General features: G+C 34.9%; 1 protein-coding gene across 1 annotated transcript in view; it reads right to left on the bottom strand.

Annotated features, from left to right (window-relative positions):
* The window catches only part of LOC129252242 (uncharacterized), a 184,544-nt gene that overhangs the window by 49,137 nt on the left and 114,646 nt on the right, over positions 1-20,761 (bottom strand). The window contains exons 10-11 of the mRNA XM_054890912.1: positions 18,150-18,309; positions 2,070-2,239 (exon numbers count right to left, since the gene is read on the bottom strand). Of these exons, the coding sequence (XP_054746887.1) occupies positions 2,070-2,239; positions 18,150-18,309 (330 nt within the window). The remainder of the gene's footprint in view (positions 1-2,069; positions 2,240-18,149; positions 18,310-20,761) is intronic.

The raw sequence follows: 20,761 nt of genomic DNA, 5'->3' as shown, positions 1-20,761 counted from the left end.
TTGATAATTCCGGACTTTAAAGAACATGACGGAAAGTCATTTGCTCCATTTCTAATACGCCTACCGATTCAACCGCTGAATGCATTTATCAGCACGCCTTATGATCTCTATTGCTCAAGTATACGTGATGATTTAGAGAAAATATGCTGCAATACATGCGGTATCTACTTCGCATCTATCACAAGAGCTGCAGAGCAGCTCACATTGAACCAGCTAAGCAAGCGCGTATGTACCGCAAAGTGCGACCCTCACGGATTGTCGCAAGACAAGCTAATGAGTTACTGTGCGCAAGCGTCAACGGCTTAGAGTGGCTAGATCAGAACGAAGTTGAAGGAGCAGATGATTTTACTGAAAATCATATGGACATGTTGGTCCCAATAGTCTCTCTTGAAACCGCGCATGATTCTCCATGGACTGAATTAGAGTAGATATTCTTTTTTTAATCGCAGTAGTTACGATTTAAGTCTTCTACTCGTATTGTAAAATTTTTATTACACTTATAACTCTCACCAATATTGATTACTAGTGTTAACTAGTCGTAAATAAAAGCAGGAAGCATTTTTTTTTTCTTTTTACAATAACAATCTAACGCGTTTACATAATAAACCCACATTTTGAAAAATCTCACGTGAGATTGGGGGATGGGCGAGGGGTTGAATAAAATCTCACGACATCTCATCAGGGGGGGAGGGAGGTACAGAAAATTGAAAAAACACCTCACGTAATTTATGGACGCCCCCTAAGAGCCCTGGAAACAATAAAAATAAAAGTTCAAATTATTCTCAAATTCCATTTCTTTAAGAAAAAATCAATTAATGTAGTACGTTGCGCAAAATTAATCACCCTCTCGGAAGATCTATAATGTTTGAAAGTGGCGTCGTTCTTCAATCATATTTGGAACTTGTGAACTGGACAGCTGCCCTCTACAAAAAGACAAGACATAATGATTTCCATCACTCAACTCGAAATCTTATTTAATTCACTAAGTGCACGTGAAATTGGGCGTTATGTGTACCATTTTGATCAAAAAGTTCTCGGAAGGTACTCGAAAAATTCCAATTATAAATTAAATCTTTAAAAGTGATATTAACTCCCCTGGCACATCGGCACCTAGGTCTCTTTTATACGTTGCAGTTTTCAGGTTTCCACACAGAGATCCAAACATGTTTAAGCATTTGTTTTCATTTATTTATTTTTTGAGTTTTTAAAATCGTTGCCTATCTTTTTACCCTCTTTTAAGGTTCGCTGGACATTGATAAAGTCTGTTAATGTTTGGTCTGTTCAAAAAGTAATGTTCGGTCATTCTCTGCTTATAACCAACCTAAACCCAACAATTGGACAACTCATTCAATGCGCTTGCTGCATCTTCTGGAACTTGTTTAAATTGCTAAAATTTTACCCAATATGCGCACAATTTAATAATTTTCCTCTGTATATGTATGCACGTATTACCCTTTATTACAACTCCGTTACGGTGTTTGTATTTGTACATAGGAAATATTTTCTTCAAAGGAAAACTATATAAAAAGTTACTAGTAATTTATTCATTAGCAAACTTAGTGAAGTTTCAAGATTTTTTGTTTATTTTGCGTGCTTGTTAATGAATGCCAACGCTATCAATTTGCAACATTTGACACGCCCACTGCCCATTAGTTGGCAAGAGTAGTTCAGAGAAGAAGTAATACACACAGAAATGAGTGGCAAGGATAGTAAAACAAAAACAAAACGTAAAATTAAAGCAGTGCAGATTGCAGTCAAGTGAATTAAAAGTGCGAGTAAATGGAAAGCGACCGGAACGCGCTGACACCCCTTCATATACCAAATTAAGGGTGGCCACCATTGGTCAGCACAGTGCCGCAAGCCAAGAGCTTTGCGCAATAGTTAATGCAACAATGTATGTGTGAGTGTGTGTGCGCGCGGGAGGCCAGTGCCAACCACTTGAATAGGTCGAGTTCAATTACGTCGCTTCACTGTGACTCATTGCATAGCTATTTACTATTTTTCCTACTACTATGTATTTATGTATGTATGCATATATATTTAACGTATGTATGTGTGTGTCTAATTACCTCCGTTGAGTGCAGTCGCGCGGGCAATTCCGTTTGCTCGCCGGACGAGTTAAATGTCCATGTAAATGCCTCCGCTGGCGGTGATGAATCCACTTCACATTTTAGCATCAGAGTTTCATGCTTCAGGGCGCCCAGTAGCTCTTCATGATCGGTGGCACAAATGGGTGCAACTGCAAGAAATAAAAAAAACATGAAATCGGGCAAAAGTTGAAAAAGGAAAGTTGGAAAAGTGAATACACAGATGAGAATAAAAGGGCATGAAAGGCCATGAAAGGAAACTTTTATATGTGCGTATGTATGTAGAATAAATTTACAAGGGTGTTTAAGAGTTATCGCGTGGGTGTGTGGCTCTCATCTTTTGTTTGCAAGACAAAACCGTGAGTGCGAGCAGCAAAAACACGCAAGTAAACAAAGTAACCAAACAAAAACGAGTGAGGCACAAAAATTGCTGCTTACGGATGTCCAACGCTTCGCATAATGAAATGAATGCAGTGGTGCATTTGCGGAAGCTCCCCTGCTGCATCCTACAGCACACAACCCCTTTTTTCGTCTTCAACTTGGTCATCCCTTTTTCATAATCTCGTTTCATTTCTTTTAAAAATTGCTGCTTTTGTCTTTTTGTGTTTGCACCATTGGACGCTATTTTTTCGCCTTTCATTATTCTTTTGCTCTATTCTTTTTGTATTTTCATTTTTCATTTTCCAGTTATTTTCCGCGTTTTTTGCTTTTGCAAGTGTAATTAGCCTGAAAGTCGCCGCGTTGGCTTGAAATTGCAATTAAGTATCAAGTCAGCATGTGAAAGGCAACTGGCAGCGGGAACATCAGCAAAAACAGAGCATACCCGTTCACAAGCAACTGCAGCGGGAAGCAGAAAACAGAAAATAGCAAACAACGAAGGCACCGCATTCGCTGGTATTTGTTTCAAACTAAAAAGAATTCAGTCCAATTTTTCGCTGCCACTTAATTTTTTCGCATTTTTTCTTGTAGTTTTTGGAATTTATATAATTCATTCGTTGTTGTTTTTGTCTTCTGACATAGCTGAAAATGCAACTATTTTCGTACGCCAAATTTGCTGTTGGAGTTTTTAATGCGACTTTAAAGTTTCTAAGTGCGTTATAAATATTTTAATGTTATATAAACTGAATATCTTCTTTTCAGCGAGTGCGAAATGTCTTATACATCACCTTTAAAATGGGTTAAATTGAATTTTAAATAGCAATTCCTATTGTAATAAGTCTTAAAATATTCGTTGCAAATGGGACTAATAAAAAGTAGAAGAAAATAATTTAAAATATTTAGCAGTATGAAAATTGTTATAACCTTTAACTAGCATAAAAATTAAATTAAATAATGTAAACGGGGCAAAAAATTAGCCTTGAGCCGCTACAGTTAAATGTGGCCGGACGTTTTAGTGGCTACAGATTGAATGAAAAGTATAAAAAAGGACACCTATTAACCAGTGGCAGTATCACATTTTATACGCCACTTTAATATTTCATCTTTCATTTAAACACTCATACAATTTTATTTACATCTCTCAATTAGTTTTTGTTTTAAAAGCTATTTCAAGTTGGCGTGTCGTGTATTTGTTTTTTACAATGGAAAGCACCGAATATCGTGCAGAAATAAAATTCTTTGTTTTGGAACGTATAACGGCACACATTAATAAAAAGTATTATGAAAGTGTTAAAGGATCTGCTCATCTTTTTCACACTCCATTGAGAGATTCCCCATTTCGAAATCTGGTAAAGATTTTGAAGCTATATTTAATGTTAGTTGTCAAATCAAGTTAACTGGAAAATATGTTTCACAAGGTTCTTTGTTGCACTTCAGCAGCCAACAATAAATAAAATTTATGAATTAAGTACGATTTTTCATTCTTTTATAAGGAAAAAGGTAAATAAATATGCTTACTTAATTAAATATGGCTGCCGCCTTAGCTCAATGAGTTGGTGCGTTACCACCATTCGGAAGGGCACAGGCCCGTGCATGCAGCAAGAAATTATAAAAAAATTCCGAGTGTATTTCTGCCATAAGAAACCTCCTCAAAATTATTTGCCGTTTGGAAAAAGATCAAGACGCATACCGCAAATAGGAGGAGGAGCTCGGCCAATCACCCATGAAAGGTGATATATATATATATATATAATATTATATATCTCGACAACAACGAAATTCACGAAATTTTTAGTATAAATATCGGTTTTTTAGGAACTAAAATGAATATCAACCAAGGGCGACTACTTAATACTCCTAGAGGTCTAGAGTTTTCCAAAAATCAATTTTTTGATATTTCGAAAGTATAAGCTTTCGTAAATATACTGTCAAATTTTTGGAAGGATATTCCCAGTATTTTCGATTCTACCGCCATTTTCGCAGGAAGAGTCAGATTCGTCACGCGGCCACTCTCAAAACTTTAAACTCAATTATCTCAAAACTACTTTTTTCAGCCTATTCCACAGAATCGTCTGAAGTTTTAGTATGTCGTTCACAACATCAATGGGTATCTGCTCTACTAGAATCATATTATTATTTAAATCATTCCGTATTTTTTTGATTAAAAATCTGAAAAAAACCCGATTTTTAGAGTGTCAGATTCAAATTTTTTTTATTTTATTTTTTTTGCTTTTTGTTTTATTCTAGTACGGGGCATAGCTATGGTCATACTAATTAATATTTTTTTGTTTTTTATGTTTCAGATAAACAGAAGAACCAAGGCAACACTGACCAGGTCCAATTTTTTTGGAGGGTCAATTTCAGCGCCATTTTTCAAATTATTCTCGAAAACCTGACGTGATGGAAAATTTTTGAACTCGGATTCGTGCTTAGCGCAAAAATTCCCTTCGGGATCACTAGGTCCCATCTTATTCGCATCAGAAAAATTGAAATTTGCAGGGCAGTGTTATTGTATGTGCAAGAAGTTAAATAAAACGCCTAAAAAATTTAAATATCGTTTTTTATTTTTTTATTATAAAAAAAATCCTGAAAATACCCTACATTTTCGAGCTGTAGGCCACCGAGACCCCTTAACTCTTGTCATCTAAAACTGCTATGGAGCAACCTTTTGCGATAACACTTATAACTGGTCTTAAATAATCTTGGAAATGGAGTTGCTGCAATAAACTATCTAAGCTAACTATTGAATAGGTTAGCTTGAAGCGGTTGTGCCCTGTGTAACACAATCAGGCTCATAGCCCATTGCGATGCCGCGTGGGAAACTTGTTTTTTTCTCTCCTAAAGCCACATTTCAAAAATGTACTAATTTTCAAAGTATTTTAGAATATCTCTGCTTTCCACAGTACTGTGATCTTCCAACTCACTAAAAATTGTCTCATCTAGAAAATTTAGTAGAACAGGAGATGGCAGATGGTCTGCCCCTTTTCCTCATCTAGACAGCTTCTGTGTAAGTTATGGGTTTGTACGTCCCGTTGTAACTGAAATCAGTGTGTTAAAACTGTGCTTACTTTGGCTTAGCAGAGATTCTGCGCATTTAGAATTGCGAGTTGGCCACAATTGCCGTGCGGTTCTTCAGCTGGTTTCATTACGACACCCTTCATTCGCTGTTCTTACAATTTACTCAGAAATAAGTTGCTTACAAGTCCGTACGGGTATGCTAATGTCATTGTCTGTGCACACATCAGCCAACTTAGTGCCAAGTCTTGCTAGTTCATTGGCCCTGCAGTTACCCTCAATGCCACAATGGTAAGGAACCCATGCTACCTTTGCGTGAAATGACTCAGCCATCTAGCTAAGAGATGTGCGGAATTTCATAGCTAATTTAGAGGTTATCGACTGCTCTATAAGAGGCTTTATCGCCGTTCGGCTATCAGTGAAAATGCAAATATAATCTCCAGGTATCGTATCGCACTGTACCAGTGTCACGGCTTTTACCACTGCCATCAGTTAAGCCTGAAAGACATTACAGTAGCCGGGAAGCCGAAAACTAAAAGATATACCCAGATGTTCGGAATATACATACACCTCCACCCATCCGGCGCTCAAGCTTTGAGCCATCTCTTGATACAATATATGGATGGATTCGCTTTGCCCTTCATCGTCCCGTTCCCACTATTCCCTTCAGGGTAGTAAGGTCGTGAATGTTGTATTGGCAATTGTAGGCGAGAGTGCACAGTGCACCAGCTTGGGAAGCTCCGAAATGCCGGCTAGGACTTAATCGTGTCCGTAGTCCGTGTTTGACCACTTACTCAAAGTGATCACTCTTATTGCCGTACTGCACGCGATACATCTTGCCAGCATATCTACCGGGAGGAGGTTTAATGATGGTGTGGTTCACTTTGCACCGGTTATGGTAACCCTTTCCAAGGGCATTCCACTTTACTACAATACCATAATAGAGAATTTATTTAAGTACGGCTGTGTAGAGCCAATGTATTATTGGGGGTTGCCACCATAATTTTTTCCAATTAGACTTCCGCAGGAGTATCACGCATCATTGCTTTACGTACTCTTTCTGCGACTGTGTGCTCCCAATTTAGGTTCTTATTCAGTACAAGGCCCAGATATTTAACCCTTTTCTGTAACTCCAAAGGGTTTTCCCCCTAGGAATATTTGTTTAAGAGCAGGTGTTTTATGTTTCCTCCACAGAATCAGATACATTTTTTCCGGATTTATGATACTTCTAGTCCTCGACTTTTACATATTTACACTAATTTTATGATTTTATAAATAAAATACTACTTCTGTCGGATTTTCTGCCTAAAATGGCCAATATTTATTTTATAGGATTTGGGATTTTCAGAAAAAGTTAAGATAGGAGCCATTCTGAACAACTTCGCTAAAGAAATTTTTGTCGAAAAAACCAGTCAAATAGGAGTTAGAAACCATAAAATGGGATATGATCCTTGGAGGCAAAATGGAAAAAAATTGTATGAAGACGTACAGAGAAAATATAAAACAGAGAATATAAAAAAATTATAGAACACAGTTTTCTAGTGTTATTTTTTCGCTCATCTGAACTCACTTTACATTTTTTGTATACTTAGTTATGATAAACTTTAATGGATTATATAATTACATACCCATTTTTTTTTAATTTCTGATTAAAAAGTTTGAAACATTGATTTATACGATAACACAGGCCGACAGCATCTCAGACCTAGAAACCGGACTATATATTTTCGAAGGATTTTGCTGCGATGAATCGAAATCTGGCCTCAAAATTGCTTATTGCTCTTTTAAGAAAAATAAGACTCAATTCAAGAAAATTAGTAATCGACTATATCATGTCTATGTTATCTCAATCGATTTTCAGGTGTAGGAAAATTTAGAAACATGAAAATTTCAAAATGCGATATCTCAGCGAAAAAAAATTATATTTGAGCAAACTCAACGCCATTCGAAAAAAACAGCTTGTGTTTGAAAATGCCATCCTTTAATTTTGGTGAAAGAAAACATCTGCAAGGCTATATAACCTCAAATATGGGCAAAAACGGTGTTTTTTGCACTTTTAGGTTAGGATATGGATTCAGCGAATCATAAGCCTTCGGAAATATATAATCTGGTTTCTGGGTCTGAATGTTGGTTAAATTTTGTCGGCCTGTGTAATTGTTGTAAAATGTCCTGTATTTTTTGAAAATGAATGAAAATTACAGCAGCAAACAAAAAACCGTCAAAACTGGTCAAAATGTTGCGAAAATAAAAATCCTCCTGAACAAAACAGAGCGCAGGCGTAAAACAATTTCTGAAATAGTTAAAGATATCCTTAAAGTCAACTTTGCTTTTGTGTAGTTCCCGAAAATCCTTATCTTGTTTTACTTTTTTCTGCTCAAATCGGAAGCCGAGCCGATTTCTGCAAATAATTGCATTTATTTTCTAAAAAAATTCCGTCTACTTTCACCCACTGCCAGTGGAAAAAATAATTTTTGTTTTTTAATTAAATCAGAGACGCACACATACCTACTTTTTACGTTGCTTAACGCCACTCCTACATGAATTTTTTGTCTGCCAACTAATTGATGCGCCAGGCAAGCACTACGTGCTTCTTTGGCGGTCTACTATTACCTGCTGTCATTTGCTGCTCGATTCGTTCGAGCGTCAAGAAAAACAATTATCCAATTTCTTCATCTTACTTTTAAAATTAAAGTAAACTAGCCATTTTTGTTTTTCCTTCTCATTTCATTCCTTAATTCACGCTGCTGGAGCGAATATTATGCAACTGCTGTTTTTTCTAGCTAATAGCATCATCAGCTCTTTTCCCGCTTCATTGAGCTCATTCATGCAAGCATATATATGTCTATAGGTATGTATCTATAGACATATATATGCATGTGCATTTGGTACGTGGGTATGTATGTATATGTAGATGCATGCTACTTGAGAAGTCGGATTAAGTTCTTGGACAGTTGGAAGGACAGCAGAAAAATTGTAATTTTTCCCTTCGGCATCTTGCATTTGCTTTCAGCTGCAAGACTTGGTGCTGTTATTTTTGCCGCTGCAGCAAGTAAGTTTGAAAAGCACTGACAAGGCGGCATTATATAACTGATGCAATCGTTGCAACAGAGAAATGGTTGAAGAGTTAATTTTTTTTGTTGGTTAAAGTTCTGTTATCAGCGCTAAGCTCTAAGATTAGCTTAGGATTCGCGCTTAGAATCCAGATAGTTGTATACATAAACTAAACATATCAAAAATAAAAGGATGTATGAATGTATATGTAGCCCTCCTTTTGAAGATTTCTGAATTCTCAATTCTATTTAGTTTTATTTCGACCGAATCTCTATGAATTTACTGCATTATTGGTTCTGATTGATTTTGGTACTCAGACTACTGAGTATACTGAATGACCTTTGTCCGGAGTGGACAACGCAATCCCACAACCTCTATTTTCTTCCTACCATCGCTGTAAACTGGATTTTACAAATTAAGGTGTTGCAAGCTGGGTGTTGAAGTCCCGGAACACAAATACTAAAAAATGATGACCCAAACTAAGTGAAATTACAATTTATTAAAAAATCTTCTCATATAAATTCCAGCAATTGCTCAGTGAAGCATAAAATATTATATTGTAAATTAGAATTTATCGTATCGCTTTCGTAATAAAACAACGCTTACCAACAACAACATTTTTTACACACATTTTTCAGATTCGATTTCACATCTAGTGACAAATTCGCTTTCATGTCTCCTATCTAACATAATTAGCGTACGTGAAAAAACTTGGGAAATACTCGGAGCAATGAGCTAGTAGGAAATTGGTTAATCTTCTATAAACCATCGATGTCCGATCATAGGATAATAAGATTTGATATTAGCGACTCTCAAACAATTAGTAGAATTTTTAGAAACTCAAGAATGGCAGATTGAAGTGAATACATACGAAATCTATAAACGAATCCAGGCTAGTAAAGTTTTGATGAGAATATTACAATAGTACGCAATGCAGTTGGAAACCACTACCGAAAGTGTTAATAAAACCGTTATTAAAGGAGGAAACTTGTCAAATAAGTTCAGTAAATTCTGCTAAATAAGTTCTTTGATGGAACAGAGACCTAGATCAAATAAGGGCCACCGTTCGCAGTCTTCAAAATAGATAAAGAAGAATCAGAGAGAGGTCCAAATACAAGCAAGCTCTAACTTTGTACAATGGAGAGGTTAGGAGAGTAAAACGCAGCAATTGCAGAAGTTCCTTGAGTTACTTCTCTTTTACTCTGAAAGTGTAATAAATCATAGAAGCATCACATGAATTCTAACAGGGCATTGTGTATTGAATTATCAGCTTATTAACCTGGTAGATTCTGTAGGGAGGGCATGTTTTGGCATCGTGCCTAGCACTGATAGGTACGCTTATTGCACCAGAGGAGGAAATAAATCCCAATAAAATAGGGCAAAACGAAAATTATTGAGGAATATGCACTCAGAGAAACACTCTGAATCAATAAAAGGCGCACAATACATCTTTCAGGCAGCAGAGTTAACTCCTGCTAATAATAATAATAATAATAATTTAAAATTTACGACTGGCACAAGCGATTTCAATCGGGTATAAAATATTTAGTGACTACCAAGTCGTTCACAGAGGTGATTTCGAGACAACGAAAAAGTGCGTGAGCTCATTGGATATATAAATAAACCTTCTTTGAAATTTATAGATTTCGCAAATAACTTTGTATCGATCTGTATCCATAAAAAGTCAAAAGCTCTATTAAAAAATGAGCAGTTGGTCATTTTAGTGCACTATTTCATCTGTCAAGTGTTGTTAGCGAATTTTTGACAAATAAACAAACTGTTTCGCTGGACGATTCATCGCCAAATTCATCGACTATTATCTATTACCAGAAATGTATTTGATAATGAGGAGAAAGCGTCATGAATCGACTGAAGTCAGTCAGGCTGCTATGAGCACCGTTCTATCCTACTTAGCTACACAGGACATGGCTAGTTCATTTGATGGCTTATAAAAGCATGCAAAATTGTCTATCGAAAAGGAAAGCAAAAAATCGATTGGTGAAAAAAATTTCTCAGAAATATACACTGGTTATTTCTAAGAGGTAAAAAGTTCAATTTTTTTTCGTGTGTAACTGTTAGTCTTGAAATTCAAAAAAGGTGTGGGCACATATTCATCTCATATTGTTTTGCTTTTCGATTATCTGGATACGCTACGTATTCAAAAAACCTTATCCTAAGATACCAATCATTTTTATTATAATCCTTTTTGAACCTTTCTTCATTATATCGGAATCTGTCTTCCTGCTTATATTTTTTCTGCCCTGAGTTTGTGCCTTTTTTAACTTGCTTCTGATTTGACCGACCTATCCCATACAATCTAAAATTGCTTTTCCAGAAAAGAGCATCTGTTGTATTTGTCGAGTTCATCTACGAATATTCTTCTAAGAGAAGAAACTGAAATCCTCTGTAAAGAGACCAGTGCTCATAATAATAGCAGCGCGACATATTGCAAAGTGATATAACACAAAGCTTCAAAAAAAAGGTAAAAAATAAATAAAAAAATATTAACAAAATTTCAAACTTTTTCATCAGAATTTTTAGAGTTGATCAGAATTTTTCTGAGTAAGTTTTGTAGCTTCGCGTTGAATTGAGACAATTTTTTTTTTTTCGTTGAAGAAATTATGCATTTTCTTCCATATAACGGACGTTCAACATTATATATGTAGGAATGACTCACATTTTTGTAAAAAAATAAAAGAAATAAATGGAAAATAAATATGTAAATAGTCAAAACATCGCAACAGTTGCTCTAGTATTAGTGTGGGCAGAGGTTTATGCATTCACTGCGTTTATCTGGGAGCCTGCAGCTGGGGTGCTGATCCTAATATTATAATTGATAGATTTTTAATTCTTGTATTAATTTGCAGAAAAATTACTTTACCAGCTGAAACTCATCAATAAGATATAAAAAGATATCTTCTAGTTCCGGTCGACTTGGAAAGCAATGTAAAATCCTGATTAATTTTAAGCATTCAGTAGCATGACATAAGTAGCCAGCCTGCTCTTTGATAATGAGTGCATAAAGGGGTTCGGTACATGGAAAGCTAACCTCGGAAAATCGATAATAAAATTCGGGAGAGTCGTGATGGCGGATATACTTAGGTGCACTTTGTACGGAAAAATAATTTGGGTTGAACAGCTGAATATTAGAGATTTTATATCGGATACTAATTTTTAAATTTATATCGACATTTTAACATCGGTTGTTTTTTTAGCTGCATGAAAACTGTTGATATCAAGAACTATGGTTTGACAGCTGAAAATGGCAAACTGTGTTGATATTTCTGTTCAGTAAGATTTGGCAAGTAATCATGAAGCATTTAATGCCAGAATAACGCTCCCGGAAATTGAAAAAATTTACTTCGAAAAAATCTAAAACCGTTCGCGCAATCATTCGATTATGTGGAACATTTTTCGTAGGAATCTTGGCTTATATATCTATAAAATACAGCTCGTGCAAGAATTGAAGCGAAATGATCATCGGTTGACCCGCATTTTTGCTGGTTGGGCTCAATTAGATTTATTATTCAGATCTATCGGAAAAAATATTAAAAAATTGGATTGATTGAATGCACTATGTAACTTGAACATATGCCGGGTATCATATTCAAACAATAAATGACAAATTATAATAAAAAACAAAACTTAATTTCAACAAAATCTCTGTTTTGTGCTATGATTTTAAGTTCTCTAGTTCTTAAAAAAGCAGCCTTTATTTACTTGTAAGATATTATCTAATCTTTTATGTATCTTGTAAGATATTAACTAAAGCCTAAGTTTCTTTGAAAAATATAAATTGGCCCTTCTAGAAATTCGCACGAAACCGCGTTAACTTAGAATGCAAACGCTAAGCGTAAAGCCCATCAATGTCCCACAACCAAGTTTACTTGAATGAAGGATATACAAATTTATGCATGGAAAAAGTTTACTAATATAATTTTGGTTAGACGCTTGCTCTTTACCAGGCGCTGTGCTTGTGGGTTGCCACCAAACACCAACTTAAAACAACCGGCGCGCCGGCAGCAAAGATAACAATTTCCATATCAATATTTTTTATGCTTTTGATTTTAATTTATTGTGCGCAACTTGTTTACATTTTGTTGTGCTTTGCAGTCACGCACTTGACGGCACAAACACAAAGGAAGCTTTTCGTATGCATTACTTTTAGTTGCAAATGTTTGCATTTTATTGCACAGTTGGCGCATCTTCCGTTGCGCCATATAATTTCTTTCTTAGACTTCTTCTTCTGCTTAGTGTGCATATCTTCTTTTTTTTTTTTTGAATATTGTGTAAACAAAAGTCATATAGTTGGCTGAAAAGAAATGTCTGCCAACATCCATGGCAGCAACATGTTCCATTGTTTTTGTTAGTGCACCAAATACAGCATTTATCACTGCCACGAAATATTGCGTTTTTTTTTTTTAATTATCCAAAATCCAGCGCACAAATTTTTTTATACGCTTATCCGTCCACTTTCGGAGTGAGAGAGTCGCGGCGCCCGAAGCTGTACGAGTATAGAAGTGCAAAATCCTCCGCTGAGTTCTTATTGCCATCACCGTCTACCACGCCGGCTTTTCATGTTATTCTCCAGCCATTTTAATTTTTTAGTTTTTATCTTCTTATAGAGGTATTTGATTTAGCTCTTTTTTTGTTGGGTTGCTTTAAAGTTTTATTTCTTTTTTTCGTTTTTTTTTCTTGGCTTTTTTGTTTACTCCATTTTATAAGCGAATTTAAGGCCAGCAACGAAATCTCCATCCAAATGAAACATCTTACTAAACTTTTATGCTTGATCTGCATTTTGTCTATGCACTGTCACTTTTCTATTCTCTTCTTATTTCATGGCAGTCTGTGATGGTCGTTCGAACGGTCGTTCAGTCCGCTTAGCTGCTTTTGGTTCACACTTAAGCATACGCATCTTCTTGTCTGGCAACATATTCTTTCCCTTTCGTTTTGTTGTTTTTTTTTTCTTTATTTTTATCCACTAAATGCTTTTTATGAATGCAAAATTGTTCAGCTTAAAACTGGCAGCAGCTTTGGGTGACAAACTTTTAGACGCCACTATCAAAGCTATCTCGTCCTAGCCCCGTGTGCCCTTCTAACGCTGTAAGCACAACTAGCAACTCGTAAGTCCCTGGAAAATATTCATTACCGTAAAATGGTTTTCTTTCCTTCCATCTAAGTGCCTGTCTTTCAACGCCTTTTCTGGCATTCCACTTGTACTCTTCTTGACTTGCTTTCTTTTCAGCTTAACTGCACAGCCTCTCACCATTGTCGTGACGTGCTGCTTTAAATGGCCACAGTTACACTTCATTTCATCGTAGTAGCTTCGCTTGCCTTCGTAGCTGTGTATTTTTCTCCACACACACACAAACATACATATAAATGAGAGCATTTGACTCATTCGTTCGGTTGTAAGTTTACTCATTCGTTTATTCATCGCATTATTCTTTCTTTTTTGTTCTTGTCGTTTTGTCCGTTTCTTTTTGGTGGGATTAATCGAGTTGAGAATTTTTTGGTGACCCCTCCGGCTCATTGAGAATCTGCGTATGTCTGTATACCATATACTTAGCAGATTGACCGAGTTTAAGGAAATTGCTGCTGAGGGGAAAAGACCTGGACATTTTTATAAGTTTCTGCATAGATTTGAAAGAAGGATGCCAGTTGCGATTAAGCCGAGCGGGCTCCCCGTGTGAGGAGGTCCTTTGTAGCTGTTGGTAAACGTCTCTTGATGGTTTTCAACCACATATAATGCCTATATATTAATTTTCTAGCCTATAAAATATTGAAATCGATTACATTCACTGCTCGTAAAAGCTCTTTGAATCAGTAATTTATTATTTAAGGTGGCACAAAATTAATCCACTTATCGGAAGGTGTATAATTTTTGCAAATTACATCGTACGTCAATCATATTTGACCCATGTAAACTAGACAGCTGCAGTATACCAAAATATAAGCAATGGAGCGCGTAAAGGTCACTTATAAAGATTTCCATTGCTCAAAATCAAAACAAACATTCTTTTTACTTACTAATAAAGTTGTTCAATAATAAAATTGGATATGCAGAAGTCAATAAGTGTTTAAATCCTGATGAAATGGAACATCAGTGCACAACCAGTATGTAGTTAATACTGGAGGCTCAATGTGATACCATTACCCCACACCTTTAGGTAGTGCCCGGTGACGATCACAACCACCATACTAATGAACGATCAACCTATATTCATGAGGAACCTAGTTTTGTGTTCATTTCTTCTAGGCGAGACCTGCGTAGTTATCTCCCAAGTGTGCACGTGGTTCATCTGTATGTATGTATAATTGGCGCATACACCCTTTTTGGTTGTCTGGCCGAGCTCCCCCTCTTATTTGTAGCGTGCATCTTGATGTTGTTCCCCAAATGGAGGGACCTACAGTTTTAAGCCGACTCCGAACGGTAGATATTTTTTATGAGGAGCTTTTTCATGGCAGAATTACACTCGGAGGTTTGCCATTGCCTGCCGAGGGGCGACCGCTATTAGAAAAATGTGGTTCATCTATCCTACGTTAAATCGATGTAATATTTCTTGAAGGCTATTTTAATTTCCAATTTCTTCAATACCAAGGAAAGGGATTTTTTATAAACAGCGCTAGATCGTCCACATTTTAATCATATCAAAAGAGAAGCCAAAAGTTCAAACAAAGGCTGTAAGAGAAGTAGGCTGTCCAGTGCTTGACATTAAGGGGTCAGTCTACTTTGGAGACTCGAAAAAAAGGCTATATTCGTGATTTTTTTTTTGAGAAAACTATAAATGATAGTAATATAAAATTTGTTTGATTTATTAAATAAAGTCTTAAAATTCAGAAATAAATTTTTTTTTATTCAATTTTATAGTATTTTTAGTAAAAAAATAGCAGTGAAGCGTAACGTCTCAAACATGGGTTGGTGAGGCAGCTCCATCAGAACTCAAGAACGGCTTGTCTGAAACAAAAAAATCAAAATGTTTCAGATTCAGTAAGATACTGGCTACAAAATGACCCTCGGATATTAGGTTTTAATGAACACAAAAAAAATGGCTGATAAAAATGGAAAATTTTTGATAGAACGGTTTTTTTTTTCGCATATTTAAAAAAAATATATAGTAAAAATTTAAAATTTCAAAACCCCCGAGCGTCAATTTGGTGCAAATTATGTCTAGAATAGGTGATCCAAATTTTATGAAAATCGGTTGATTAGTTTTTGAGATACAGTGGAGCTAGATTTTGAAAACGTTGTTTTGAGAAAAACGCGTTTAAAGTTTTTAATGCACGCTATACGCGCAGGTAGACGAAATGATGTTCAGGTAAAAAAAAAATAGTTAGAGTGCTCGGATTTTCTTAAAATTTTTACACAATATTTCTGGATATATATACTTTCAAATTATGCAAAAAAAAAAAATTGAAAAATTTTAAAGTGACAAAGTAGACTAACCCCTTAAAAGTATTTTTTTATTAGAAAGTGACTAAGCATACGTCTTCTGGTATTTTTTCTAGTTTTTAAAAAGTTTTTACTTTTTGGGACTTTTGTTTTTGGCGCATTAACTCTGCTTATGATTTAATATGAAAAAACGGCACTCCTTATATAATATTATTTAGAATTATCCTGTCAAGCTAATTTATTTGATTCGAGACAATTCTCGGACGCTTGAAATTAAAATTATTTACAAATTTTCTACCATTTCCACATTTTAAATATGAAATTGAATAGTTAAAATTGAGTGCGATGAAACTGATTCCATGATTCCGTGAAACAATGGATTTACTGCGACGTCGTTTCGGTGAACAATTTATCTCTCTCATGAATGGTTCTACACAAAAATAATAAAGACTGCCTAATCGATTTGAATTTTCCTTGGTGTATTTCAATTTAAAATACGAGGCCTCTAAATTCATCACACTTTAGAAAACCTATCATCGCCATCGCAAAATTTATATATTTTCGCATCATACTATTATATAATATTTTCCGTACTTAATATTTTTCTAAAAATTTAGTTACGAGCTAAAGAACGCATTGAAACAGTAAATGGAAAGTTTAATAAATATTAAGGTATCATTAGCTATTATATTCCTAATGTAAAATTCTACAGAGAAATTTATCACTAAATTACGCTCTGAATAGCATTTCATAAACTGAATATTAAACAACTCACATGTGTGTACATCGGTGTTCAAAAGAATAGCAGCGCGACATATTGCAAAGTTTTGGCTATTTGCTTATCTTTTCATTGCATTTTTTTAATTTCTTTATAAAAACAAGAAAAAAAAGTTTAAAGCTTTAACCTTTATACAAAATTTCATTCAAAACTATATCCGGAGTTCCACAAGGCAGGATCTTAAGCCCCTTGTTATTTCTTATTTTTATCATTAACAAATCGATTTCTTTTACTAATTCTATAGTTCTTTAACATGTTGCCGGGCTGAATTTATGTGTTTTCATCTATTTCAAACTAATTAGGCGTCATTAAGATACCAACTAATCTGAATGACGCTTCAGCCTGGTGTCGAATCAATACTCCACAGTTAAATCTAAGCGTTTGCTTCTCATTTTCTATTCTTCATGGTGCATTGACAGCAATCGACTGACTTATGCTAGGTGCAGATTTTGATTAAAAATTTTCATTTAATACTCTATTAATGCTAAGTTGTATTCAGTGCTTGCTTTTATTCGCTGCTTTAGCTCACATTTCATATAACCTCTTATTTTAAGCTATTATTAACGTCCTTCCTACGCTCCAAGCTGCAATTTGCTTCTTTTATCTGGAGACTTTATCACGAGGCTCCTGCGTGTTCCAAAAATGTTTGTACGTTTTGTGGTTCACTCGTTTAACTTTCAGATTTCAATTCCCTGACGTGCGGTAATTGGCTTAAAATCTCTACAAAGCAGAGAAAATATTATTTCGCTCATCTTTGATTTTTAACATTATTAAGAGTGTAATTGATTCACCATACCTCTTCGAGTGCATTTGATTCCATATATCTAACTGGACTCTCCATAAAACTTATATATTTTGCACAAAGTATATCCGCACTGCCTTTGCTCTAATACTCCTATATCTATAACCGTGAATGAATTTAATATTCCCTCGCTAAAGAACCCATAGAGTTTTCTAGGCCTACGTCGGAATTAAAATTATTGTTAAATGAAGAGTAATTTCAAAATCTGTAACACCTATGTGTCCCTAAGTAATCAGTTAGTAACTTTGCTATCTACATTAAATAAACAAATTTCAAAATTTCAAAAAAATTTCAGTAAAATTTCGAACTTGCTAATCAGATTATTTAGGCAATGGCTTACCCAGAATCCTTTTTAAAAATTCTGACCAAAAATTTTAATTTATATTTTTTTTTAAGTTTAAAACTTTTATGCTATATGCTTTTTGTTGTAGTAAGGCTATAAAATAATAAAAAAATAGATAAATATTCAAAACTTTGCAATATGTCCCGCTGCTAATATTGCAAACACAGGTGTACATGCATATGTGCGTCTACATGTGTGTTTAAATATGTATGCACATAAGTACTCACACGTTCACCGATATATATTGAGATCAAAGAGCAATCAGTAATGGTAAAATCAAATTGTTTTCACATGATACTTACAGCGTATACGCAACGAAACCGGATTACTGGCGCCCTTCCCCTCCGAATTCACAGCCAAACACGTGTAATCACCAGCGGATGCACGTGAGACACTCTGCAGCACGAGTGATTGATCCGAAAGGATGATGCCAGCTGAAACGTTGGAATGCAGTTCCTTGCCCTGCCGAGTAGTCAAGTAGCCATATGAGTCAAGGATGTGTTGATATTGTTGTTGCAGTTCGGTAAAGTGGCAAAGTGCAAGTGTAGCGTTGCGTAAAAGAACCGAGAAGAGATTGGAAAGAAAGTAAGAAAATTGAGAAAAAAGAATATTTATTGTGTTTTTTAAATCCACGCGAAATAACGTGTAACAAATGGTGAAATAAACGCATCAGTGCCAGCAAGACAGCGAGCGCGTGTCGATGACGACCAAGGCGCGCACAATGCCAGCTACGCGAGTACATGGCCAAGGAATTGTCTCGGCGTATGTGCACATACATATGTGATTGTGTATGTAAGCGTTTGTATGTGATGATGGTATAATAGTGTTGATGAAAGGGATCATAACGCTTTTGATTGCAAGGATGCTGCCGAATCTGCCATGTATTGCTGCAGATGATGATGGAAGCGTATGAAAATTATGTCAATCTGAATGATCAGGGGGAGAGGGGGAGGTTAGTGGCTGTCGTAGTGTTGGTAAAATAATAATGAAGAAGTTGCGTAAAATAGTGCTAACCATGGTCGCGTTTGTGAGTAGCAACAGTAGTCGTGCAAGTAAGGAATAAAGTAAGTAACGAATAAGCTAAGTAAACAAGAAGCTTACTTTTGTGAGAGGGCAAACACTATAAAAAAAGGATATGTTCAAATTAAATTTGTGATTTTCTCACGCATATACTTATGTATACTGCATTAAAGGAGGTAAGAAGTGTGTGTATGTACACATATGCAGTTTTGTTTTTATACTGAAATACGTGCGGATATGATGTAACGCAACTTATAAGCAGTTATGTGGAATATTACAATTCAGGTGTACATATGTATGTACTGTGCGAACATGTTCGATGGAATATTGGCAGCCAACTAAATTTTTGTTTTTCACAAAATTCTCGGAAACACAAAATTCTCGATAGCTCGCAGTTGACCTTGAAGGAGAGAAATTAGCTTTACCTATGTATGCAAACTTAAATTTCATGCTATATAAAATATTCAGGGTAACATTTCTAGGTAACTGTGCTTAAATTACGAGATGTTTACGGTGACCATTCATTATATTTTTCAAAAGTTTGGCCTGTGTAATTTTTCATAACAGAAACATCTGAAAATAATTTGTTTTTTCCCAAGTGCCCTCCCTGCCTGTGTCCTACATTTTATTCGATATTTTAAATTTTATAATCGAAGAAAAAAGTTTCTAAAAATCAAGTTGATTTTTGACATTTTCTTCTGTTGGCGGGCTTGTGCACTTTTACTCGTATACAAAAATTTAAAGCAAAGCAAACATTTTTCTAGAATTTTCTAAAATAAGTTTATTTAAAGTCAATTTGTAGAAATAATAATTAAATTTTTATTTATTTATTTTTTTTTTTTAATTTAGATTTATATGGCTTTTGAGCTGCATATACAAAGCAAAGAATAATAGCTATAGCTGGTCAAAATGTTATAATTATTTGAAGGGCGCTTTATTTTTTATTACAATGTTTTATTCATATGTGACCTGGTCTATGAAAAGGTACCTTACGTGTCAAAAAATCATTTTTCACTTTTTTGTTGATTCGAATAGTGTGTGAAAGGCTCTTTAAAATGGTGAAAACCAGAAAGTCATAATTTGTTTAAAAGTTTGTTAAAAGTAAAAAAAAGAAAAGTACAAATACGAAAAAGACTGATTTTTTTGTCATGATACAAATTAGAATAACGAAGGCAATAATTTGTGCAAATTAAAAATTGAACCATTCCATATCATCTTCTGAATGAGTCAAATATAGTTCACCATCATCATCGCTATTCAAACTAACATCATCGTCTTCATCGTGTTTAGGAAAATATTTACTGTAAACGGCAGTAAACTCCTCGTCAACACTCATTTTTCACTATTTTGTGCACAAAAGACTAACAGAAATGATTACATAAACGTAGTAACAGAAAAGCCACGAAGTAGAATAAGGAGACGTAACGCAGCTGTCAACTGTAAAATTGTCAATTTGACATCATATTTGTAGTCAGTGGCTTTAAAACCTTTACAAGCATGTGTCACTTATTTATAGTTATTGTTGCTATTTGGAAAACTTAAATTATTTTTTCTAATATATGTTTGGAGCGCCATCTTGGATATGCCATTTAAAATTTTTCAAATTTGACACCAGAATCGTATTCAGTACTTTTGTCACCGGGTCTTATAAGTCTTTTTTTGCATGGATGTCGGTACAAAAGCTAACTTATTTTTTAAAACGATTTCTGCGATTTGCATTAACTTTTTCTTATTTATTTATATATAAAAAAAAATGTTTTTCACTGCTTCTGTGATTTTATTGATACTGTGATCTATGCTGAAGAAAATAAGCCAAACAGTATTGAAAAATATTAATATTATATTTAAAAAAGTTAAAAGGGTTTTTAGAAGTTTAAACTTTAACTGCTGTTTT

The sequence above is a fragment of the Anastrepha obliqua genome, chromosome 1 (genome assembly GCF_027943255.1).
Source record: "Anastrepha obliqua isolate idAnaObli1 chromosome 1, idAnaObli1_1.0, whole genome shotgun sequence".
Taxonomy (NCBI): domain Eukaryota; kingdom Metazoa; phylum Arthropoda; class Insecta; order Diptera; family Tephritidae; genus Anastrepha; species Anastrepha obliqua.
This window is presented reverse-complemented; position numbering and strand designations above follow the sequence as displayed.